Consider the following 10,687-nt stretch of genomic DNA (forward strand, 5'->3'; position numbering starts at 1 on the left):
ATTTGCTATAGGAGACGTGCTTTTCTTAAGAATCAAACCCAAATCTAGCAACTTGAGGGCAGTACAAGAGATTGTCCCATAGACATGCTAGCCTAGCCCTTTCAAGCTACTAAGGAGAAATGGTAGCCTAACCTACCTTGTTGGAACTGCTTAGTAACATTAAAGCCCACCCCACAATTAAACCATGGTTTTTGAACTACAACACATAAATTGGTCATTCAATTCACCCAGTTAGACTCTAAAATCCCCAAATTTCCCTCTAAAAAATTCATGTTTTTTATGGGAGTTTGTGAATTATTCCACTATACACTAAGGTTTACAACCATACACTAGTGCATTTTCACTGCGGTTCAAAAGACAACTAATGGTTGGTTTTTAATTCAATTCCAAGCGAACAAATACACATTTTTCTCTCAAAAATTGTCAAACCATAAAACTCTTAATCCTCTATTTGCAGTTGATTAGATTCATGAATTGGGTTCATTAATTGATTGATTAATTGGGGTGGCATGACCTGATTAATGTATGTGTGGTATAATCAAATTGTAACAATTGTAATTTGTAGCGATTGGAAAATCAGGTGGAAATGAACAAAACTGCAAGGAATCCATGTTTTATTAAATCATGGGGAGTCCACAAACACAATAATCTTCACCTAGAAATCATGCCGGCATTAGCCCATTTCCCACTGCATTTATGAATACCCGCCCATCAGCCCATTTCCCACTGCATTTATGAATGCCCGCCCATCAGCCCATTTCCCACTGCATGGAATTTCTAACACAGATGTTAGAGCCCAAACCCATAAGGAAAGAGAGGATCATAATGCTTGTCACCCACATTCATAGGCACTTGCTCAGCTTTCTTGAACCATGTCCTTGAGAGCTTCCCCTGAAATGGGTAGTCCCCAAACAGCACATCAGTGATGCCCTTGCCCTCTGTCCCAGGCAGCCATGCAGCCACAAATGCATCCATCAATGGCAAATAGGGTCTCACTACTAGAGGCCGGCCCGAGATAAGCACCACCACACATTTCACAGAGCTGCACACATTCTGAATGGCCTGTATGCCTTCCTCTGGAATGGTGAGGTTCCTGTTGTCACCCACATATTCTGCATATGGGATCTCCCCCACTGCTACCACAGCATAGGAGAAACCCTTGCCCTTGGCGAAGTTTGCGTCCGGGGATCGCTCGTACACTACCTCTGTTGAGGTGCTCACACTGCTGCTTATAGCTTCAAGAATGGTGGTACCTGCAAGCAAAAAGCTCATGTAAATATGGATGGATATGCATCATAGCACATAGCACTTGGCACATGGGTAAGAAGTATTTTGAACTCTTGAGCAGGGTCTAAAGCATGCTAATTTAGCTTTTACCTATGGTTATGTTGCCACTAGAACCCTGCCAAGTGATAGTCCATCCTCCACATTGGTTTCCAATGTCATGGGCATGGCTGCCTGCAACCAAAATTTTGGATGCCTTCTTGTCCAAAGGTAGAACTGGTGCATCACTAGATTTCCCATTCTTCAAGAGTACGAGAGACTTTCGCACTGCTTCCCTAGCCAGGTCCCTGTGCTCCTGAAAAAGACACAGCAGGCATGTAAACAGGGGAAAAAAATCACCATCATGGTGATTAATCCTAGTGCTTAACCATCATATTATTATCATCATTATGGTGCTTAATCCTAGTGTTTAATCACATCATCATCATCATCATCGCGGTCATCACCATCATTTTGTTGATTGATTTTAGTATCATTATGATCATCAATTAAAGAAAAAAAGTGCCTAATCTTATCACCACCATGTGAAGAAGAACTCAGCATTATAGTGCCCAATCCTAGTGCTTAATCATCATTTGCAGAACAAGATTGTCACACTCACCTGAGCACCAACCATGCTAGCCATAGACCTGTCTGCATATGGGTTCTCGAATAAACCCATGGTAAACTTTACTCGTAGAATCCGCCTCACGGCATCGTTGATCCTTTTCATGAGAATGAACTTGGATTGCACTAGGGAGAGCATGTCATCATGAAAGGTTGTGTAGTTAAAGGGAACCATAACCTGAAAGCAGTAGTTATGTTAATAATTGCCACATATTTCTAACAGAAGAGTATAACTCGAAATTCAGTAAACACTTGAAAGCTCACCATGTCAATCCCAGCATTGATACTCGTTAGCACTGAGAATGTGTAGTTAACACCCCATGGATTAGTGATTCTATCAATCCCTTGCCAATCAGAGATCACAAACCCCTGCACACCATATGATGTTTCTTTTTTAAAAAAAATACAGTCAGACATTACAAACTTACTGTACCCAGGCAGGATACAGAACATGCTCTGCTCATGGGACAGGCAAGGAGCAAGATTGCTTCTCCTTCCTTCACAGGTCCCTTGGATGGGCTCCCAATGATGGTTTGTACCCATTCTAGTAACTAATGCAATTGCAAGATAGTTGCAGATGCATTTCAAAGAAGCTTAGAACATGGCCACATGCATCCAACATCACCATTAGTTCTCTGAAGTACTATGTTGTCTATGCAAACCATATGCATATACATCAAAGCAAATTGCACCATGACCATTAATTTTCTGTAGTACTACATGCACACTAAGTCTTCGCCCATGGCATAATCCTCCATGTCATCATGTACATAACTAACATGCATGCAAACCAAGCATTCATCACCCACTGCCATTTCGGCTCGGGGTTGATCTTATAACAATACAATGCATTGTACCTCGAATTTCAGCTGTTTTTTGAGCACATGTGAGATGAGGAAGCGGTTGGCGTGCATCTTTTGCCCATTCCAGCTGCTGAAAGAGATCATAATAGTGGACACTCCCTTTGCAATGGCATCAAAGTAGGCCACCATGTGGATGTTCACCAAGCTCTTGAAGCTCGACAGGGTGTTGTTCTCATCGATACCATGAAAAGTACCACCATCTCCAAGAAAATGCTTGGCTGTAGAGGCAACATTGTGCCTGAAACCACACATGCACTAGTCATTCATATGAAGAGCTTTGCAACCACTATCTTGCATCATATTATCATTCATATGTTGAGCTTTTATACTAGCAGTGTGTGGAAAGAGGAGGGAAAAACTCACTGTCCAGCAATATAAGGAACGCCTGGCTTGGGAGGATTTCCTTGTAAACCTGATATGATTTCAGTCATGGACTTGACCAGTTGGGGGTCTTCACTAAAGCTTTCATAGCATCGGCCCCAGCTTGGATTCCGACAAACCTGCGAAACCCAAGCATCATGACATCATCTCAGTGATGCCATGTGTATACTAAACCAACCTCACCTCAGAGACAAGCAATGCAAGGTTGAAGCACAGGTGAAACAAATATAAATCATGGTACCATGTATGTACTAGACCGTTTTCTCGCTTCAGAAACAAGCAAAGAAAGGTGTATTACCTCAATGCAGGTGCAAAAACACATGAGAAAGCAAAAGATGATGACATCATGCCACACACTCACAACCATTCTCACTGCACAAGCAACCAAGGAAACACCGTGGATCATGACATCATCTCATTGATGCCATGGATCAAGGCATCATCTCAATGATGCCATGGACCATGCCATCATCCCTCTATGATGATTACAGCATCTCGATGATGCCATGCATACTCTAAACTGATATCAAATCTCAGAGGCAAGCAAGGAGAGGTATACTACCGCAATGCAAGGCGCGAAAACATAAGGGATGCCTGTTCCCCGAACTTCCAAAGCCGTGGCCGCACCAATTCTCCTAGCCAAATCTGGATCTCTACAAGATGAATTGGGATGAGAAGAAAAAAAGAATCATCAAATGTCAAGAATGAGGAAAAAAAGACATCCAAAATTAGGTAACACTTGAGCCATTAGGAAAGCTTATGTATGTGTAATTATGGGAGACGAGATCACCCGTTATAACTTGCCTTGTGCAGCCCAGACCCACGTTGTGAGGGAATACAGTAGCACCATAGACATTGTTATGCCCATGCACCGCATCTATGCCATAGATGAGAGGGATTCCCAACCGAGTGCCGAGAGCTGCCTTTTGAAAGCCATCCACCATGTCCATCCAGTCAGTGGGGGACGCCCTGTCCGCGGGGACACTGCCGCCGCCACTGAGAATGCTCCCTGATGAGACACAAGGGTACCACATAATGACCCTTCTAAAACACATCATTGCAACATAATGCTTATGCACAGCAGTATACATGAAGAAAGCTGATCAAGAAATTGAAAATCAAGCAAAGAGTGATTAAGAAATTGGCATGCTTAATCATACGCTTTGAGAGAATAAATTAAGCATTCATACTTGCAATTAAGGCTTGATGATTAGCAGTGAGGGATTCTGATTAGGAATGCACTTGCCTATAAAGTAAGATTGGATGTTGGAGGTGTTGGCAATGGAGCGTTCAATCTGAGTCATCTGCCCAATCTTCTCCTCTAAAGTCATGCGCTTTAAGAGATCTTCCACTCTCTCTTCCACACTCGCATGTGGGTCCTTGTATAAAGGCTGGTCTGAGGACACCATAGCTGCAGAGCAGAGAGCTATCAATAGTAGAAGCATTGCTTTAATCATCATCAAGTTGGCAAATGGTTTCCCCATTCCGATCTTTTTAACACAATTCAGAGGGCCTTCTCATGCAATTTCGTGTGTGAGCAGAGATTAGAACGAAGGGCAAATCATCAGATAATGGTGGATTAGTTGGTATAATTCAGAAGATTAAAAGGAACCCAATAGAAGAAAACTAGTAAAATCAAAGAAAATCCATCAGAGATTGGATTAAAACGAAAAAATGGATATAAGATTAACTGCTGAAGAGAACCCAATTAAAATGGATTAACCGGAATAAACCCCAACAAAGAATGGATTAGTGGCTTGAGAAGAGTAGCGCAGCAGGCAAAATGAAAAAGAGATCAATGCAGCAGCATGTTGCAGTGAAAATGGAGGGAGAGAACAGGCAAGGCAATGGAGATAATGCAGTCAAAAGGAATGTAATTGAAGAGATTAATGCAGTTACACCGAAGAAGCTAAGCAAGATGATTAACGCTAACACAAGAGCAGCTAAAGACAAGCATGGAAGGCTCTGAGGATTCACACACAGAGGAGGCGCATTAAGTAGAGAAAGGTGCACACACACTCCTTTATTTTATATATATATATATATATAAAAGACTTTTTTTTATGCAAGAAAATTCTAAATATCACAGAATGGATAAATGAATATCCCCTGCAATAAAGAAAATAAATAATAGACATTTTTTAAATCAGAATGGATAAATATATGTTTGTTTGCTTGTGCTTTTATGGAAACATATATCCGTTGCAATTAACCATAGCAACAAATCCATCTTACTTTTTTAAAAAATTTGGATTTAAATGATCTCTACGTGTCAAATCCCCCCCCTTCCTAGAAAAGCATTTTTCTTCACAAACCACATTACTTGGACTCTTCCAATTTTGAAGGTCTTTGCTGAAAATTTGTAGATTTCTTGGGCTTTTTTTTATTATCAATAATAATTAGGTTGGAGTAGTTAATTGTAACCCTAGATTTCTTGGGCTTTTTTTATCAATAATAATTAGGTTGAGAAGGAGTAGTTAATTGTAACCTTGACTTGGTCATATGACAGGTTTTGAACAGATTTCTTGGCCTTTAAAATATAACTAAACTAAAATTTGTGGATTTTTTTATAAAATTTACAAGTGAACACAGTGGACAATGGCCTCCCTCCCTCTTACCCCCCAAAAATAATAATAATAATAATAATGATGATGATGATGCCCATAAGACAAACAAGCTTCTTCACATGCACAAATCCTAATCTCGCATCTTCTCATTGGTTGGAAAAATGCAATTAACATTGTTTTTTTTTATGTGTGAGATACGAAGGTTGCAATTTCTAGAATCTAAATATGGGCCCTTTGACTTCTCAACCTTATAGACCTCCTGAAAAAAGCAAAATGCTCATGTTTTTGGGTTTTGGATTTGCTGGATGGAAGTATCGAGAAAAATATTTTTTTCCATGATGGCCATATGATGCCCCTTTACAATTGGTACCACAAAACAAGATGCCTAAGTGCCATGCCTGATTCAATCGATCAAAGACAAGCATATTAAAATTGTATGTAGGCTTTTGCCTAAATGGTTAGCTCACTTCTAATTCTATCTAGTGTATGTGAGTAAACGAGCGTGAGTGCTTAGCTCCTCTCTTACCCTACTAAAACAAATTAGTGAGCTCAAGCTATAACACCATTCCTTAAATACGTTTGCCCTAGATCCTAGAGTCCCGACCTAGCTTGGACCTTGCTCATGTTCATAGGCACATAAAAATGGGGATATTCTTGATGAGCTGCCTTTGTCACTCTCAAAAGGAAATCTTGCCAACCATCCATTATAGTCTACCTATCTCAGAACTATGGATAAATCTATAAATGGCAGAATGGTACTCTTGATATCTCTCTAATGCATCTTGCTCCTCCTCATTCATGAGCTTTCCTTTGGGCACTTAGCTCTTCATGTTGTTGTTTGAGAGTTTCATGTAGTTTACTTATCTTGGTAGTTAGATTTCTCTCCAATACCGTTGTGGCCAAAGTGGTGAGATCCGCGCAATCATTACTAAATCTATAAATGGCAGAATGATACTCTTGATATCTCTCTAATGCATCTTGCTCCTCCTCATGGGGCACTTAGCTCTTCATGTTGTTGTTTGAGAGTTTCTTGTAGTTTACTTATCTTGGTAGTTAGATTTCTCTCCAATACCGTTGCAGCCAAAGTGGTGAGATCCGCGATCATTGCTTCTTGAACTGTATCCTCTGTGCTCTCATTTTCTAAGTAGCTTTGTGAACTCGTGTATTTGTTAGAGAGGCAATGCTTCAATCCCCGTGTTAGCTTTTTTAGTACATACTTTTTCTTCACATACCTCATGGTCATGGAACTAGTGGATGAGTAGCATGCATGGTTCCTTATCAAACTTCTATGTGTTCTCCAAGCGTGGCCACTTAGGTAGGAGCTCCTCTACCTCATTCATGGCCATCTCCATTCTTTCATTTTTGCGAGAGGTTATGGCTCTTCCTTCTGGCTTTGTAGCATGGGCATTGGTAGGGTTAATTGTTGATGTGTTTATTGTTGTACTTCCTCAACCAAGTGTATTGTCACATTACATGTTACCACTGCAGTTGTATGTACATCTAGAACTATCTCTAGTCTGGGAAGGCTAGGAATTTCCCTTAAAACATCAATCTCTTCCAGTTCCTCTGCCACCCCATCAAAGATTCTCAATGGCCTCACTGCCTATCCATCCTTGATTGCATCTTATCTTCATACTAGCCTTGGAAGGCTAGGAATTTCCCTTAAAACATCAATCTCTTCTAGTTGCTCTGCCACCCCATCAAAGATTCTCAATGGCCTCGCTGCCTATCCATCCTTGATTGCATCTTATCTTCATATACTAGCCTTGGAAGGCTAGGAATTTCCCTTGAAACATCAATCTCTTCCAGTTGCTCTACCACCCCATCAAAGATTGTCAATGGCCTCACTGCCTATCCATCCTTGATTGCATCTTATCTTCATACTAGCCCATGATGATTATTTATGATTTTGTGACAATTGAGAACAGTTGCTTGTCGCTCCCAGGGCATGTTATAAGGAGTAAATTCATGGAATATTTATATTTCCGTATTTTCCATTATTTATGAATTCTCCTAGTAGAAAGGTTTAGATTGGGATGCCTTTCTAAATCCAGACGATTGTAGCTTACTTTAAGCATACGCGGGTGAATCTATACATGCATGGGAGTATTGGTCCCATCATCTTAATGTTATGAGTTTTGTATGGTTATTTATATTTTTAATTAATTAATTGATTGATTCGTTGGCATAGTTGATGTAAATGTATATCCTTGGATTGGTTAATGGAGGCAAGCTAGCAGTGGTCAGGAAGATTTTGAAATAATCACTTCTATAAGATGCCTAAAAGTTTAGTTTCTAAATTAATTAATTAATTGATTGGCATAGTTGATGTAAGTGTAGATCCTTGGATTGGTTAATGGAGGCAAGCTAGTGGTGGTCAAGAAGATTTTGAAATAATCGCTTCTTGATTTTGGTTTGAAACCCACTATCTTTCAAGTGATTCTCTATAAATAAGATGCCTAAAAGTTTAGGTTCTAAATCTGCATGTAAGCCAAAAGTTTAACTAGTTCTTTTCAATCTAATACATTTAGGACTTGTTAGATATCTATTGAATGCTTAACCATCTCTACACACAAACCTATTCCTAATGTATGCAATAGCTTAAATGAGTAATAGTGTAGATTATAATGTTTATAAAAATGTCTTTGTTAATCTATATAAAGACTTGAGGATAAACTCAATCATGTGCTTTCAAGCAATATATAAGGACCTATAAATTGTATATAAAGACGTGAGGGAAACTCTATAGACCTATATATCATGTGCTTTCAAGCAATATTTTGAAAATCACTTATTTGTGAATTTTGAGTATTTAAAATGGTCCTTTTTCTATATAAACTTACAAGTCTTTTTCAAACTCTACTTAAAAACCCTTATGTAAGTACATTTTTGTAAATATATTTCAAAATTATGAATTTAAAAACTCAATGTTATGTTGAACACAAGGGATATACTTACATTTTTTCTACTAAACCCCTCAAGATAAGAACAAACTCAAGGACTCATTCATGTAGATTGTATTATTCACAAATGTTCCTTTATTTTTCTTTTAAAAAACACACATAATTTTTTTGACTCAAGAAATCATTTTAGAGTCATATGTCTCCACATCGTGCATTAGAAAATGATACTTTCTACCTTTCTTCAACATCTTTTGATTATAAGGGTTGACATCATTGGGATGATGACATTTAAAGTCAAAACACACATAATTTTTTTGACTCAAGAAATCATTTTAGAGTCATATGTCTCCACATCGTGCATTAGAAAATGATACTTTCTACCTTTCTTCAACATCTTTTGATCATAAGGGTTGACATCATTGGGATGATGAGATTTAAAGTCAAATAATTGAACTTAAGTCATGAGGACCCAGAAATTGGGAGAATGTAGATGGATTAGCCCAAAATTTGATGCACATGTAGCATATAGTAAATGCTTCCACATGGAGCAAACAATAACAAAAAGAAAAACGTGTGGTGAGGCAAAAAAGTATCTCAAGTTGTGTGGCAAGTATGGGGAACCTAACACTTTAAGGTCAATGCACATGGATATAAAGATAAATTACATACTATCCTTGCCCGAATAAGTTTATAAAAACTCACTTTCAAGGTAAAACCATAGATGTAGAAGGGGATTTGGGGTCATCTAGTAAATTGTTGGGGAACCAGATTTGCAATATCACTCCAAGTCCAAGGTGGCCTTACTCTCAATTTGTGCATTTTCCACCTTGACCCACCACACAAAGCCTCACTTTATACAATGCAAGCCAACAAGCTTATATCATCTCAACGTCACCAAAGGCCCCATGTAGATAGGATGAGGTGGTAAAGACGTAAGAACTTTTTTTTGGCAAAAAGTTGAATTTACATGAAGTCACTTATTTAGAAAGACACATTGATCAAAAGGCACTTTATCAAGAATATGGTAAAATAAATCACCTTATAGCTCATGATTAACTTATCAAAGATTAAGACATCTCCGCTAGCATAGTACTAATTTAAATGCATGAGAGAATCCAATGTTAATGTACATGTTGCATCTCTCTCTCTCTCTCTCTCTCTCTCTCTCTCTCTCTCTCTCTCTCTCTCTCTCTCTCCACAAAGAAACTTAACATTTTGAAAGTTTCATAAATGTCAAGTTTCATAAATGTCAAGTTTCATTGCACACACACCCACCCCCCCGCCACACCCACATGGGCATGCGCATGCATAACATGCGCATGCATACACATACACATACCCACCCACACTCACACATAGCTCTAAATTCTAGTTTATAAAAAGATTATGTTTTTGTATAGTTTTATTGTAAATGTAATTTTGAGAGGGAGCGAGAGAGAGAGAGAGAGTTTATAATAACCTAAGGTTGGTATTATTCACTCCTTGTGTTCAAATATCACATGAAGCAAGTGCCTTTTCGTGCTTACTTCTCTTCTTTTATAAAAACTTTGTTCACCAAAAAACCTTAAATTACATAAGAAGTAAGTAATTTTTTTATTCACTTTTAAAAAAGGCTCAACATCAAACATTCTGATTACAAGTGAAAGAAGAAACAAATAGGGTAGGTTGAATTTTAGAACCACTTCAACTAGAGATCTAGAATTTATTTCTTTTTTGAGATTCTATACTTGAGCTATGCTACATAATTTGGCTCAAACAATTTTTTAATGGAAATATATTCAAAATTATTTCCTCTTTTTTTTACTAGCACTTCATGCTTTGACAAAAAAATCATATGATATAAAAGCCTACAAAAGGGCTTTTCGTATTCATCCAAAAAATGGGGTCAAAAAATTTTAATAACTTCCTCAAAACTTATCAAAATATGGCCATGTTTATACTCATTTCAACCGAACCAGATCCAATGAGTTTATTCAACATGTCGAACTTGTAAAAATCTACACTCATTTTTATTTATAATTATAAATGTTGATAACAATTTTGTGCAAAAATAACAATTTTCTTCCGTGTACATTTTTTGGGT

At 38.2% G+C, this 10,687-nt stretch overlaps 1 protein-coding gene across 1 annotated transcript; it reads right to left on the bottom strand.

The window, feature by feature from the left end:
- Positions 1–597: 597 nt before the first annotated feature.
- On the bottom strand, positions 598–5,084 carry LOC147609572 (uncharacterized). The gene is made up of 9 exons (XM_086787827.1): positions 4,381–5,084; positions 3,939–4,143; positions 3,697–3,787; positions 3,117–3,253; positions 2,748–2,991; positions 2,155–2,259; positions 1,886–2,068; positions 1,378–1,579; positions 598–1,253 (listed from the first exon to the last, which is right to left on the bottom strand). Exons 1-9 carry the CDS (start codon positions 4,616–4,618, stop codon positions 790–792), a joined length of 1,869 nt encoding a protein of 622 aa, XP_086643953.1. The 5' UTR covers positions 4,619–5,084; the 3' UTR covers positions 598–789.
- Between the last annotated feature and the right edge of the window lie 5,603 nt (positions 5,085–10,687).

This window comes from Cibotium barometz, chromosome 51 (genome assembly GCF_041138505.1).
Source record: "Cibotium barometz isolate CiBa-2024 chromosome 51, ASM4113850v1, whole genome shotgun sequence".
Lineage (NCBI taxonomy): Eukaryota > Viridiplantae > Streptophyta > Polypodiopsida > Cyatheales > Cibotiaceae > Cibotium > Cibotium barometz.

What these genes read in the sequence shown, in the direction of transcription:
- LOC147609572 (XM_086787827.1), bottom strand. Translation starts at nt 4,618, where the DNA reads ATGGGGAAACCATTTGCCAACTTGATGATGATTAAAGCAATGCTTCTA. An exon ending in GTGGGTCTGGGCTGCACAAG is followed by an intron (nt 3,788 to 3,938) that starts GCAAGTTATAAC and finishes TTCATCTTGTAG; the next exon opens with AGATCCAGATTTGGCTAGGA. An exon ending in CTAGCATGGTTGGTGCTCAG is followed by an intron (nt 1,580 to 1,885) that starts GTGAGTGTGACA and finishes TGTCTTTTTCAG; the next exon opens with GAGCACAGGGACCTGGCTAG.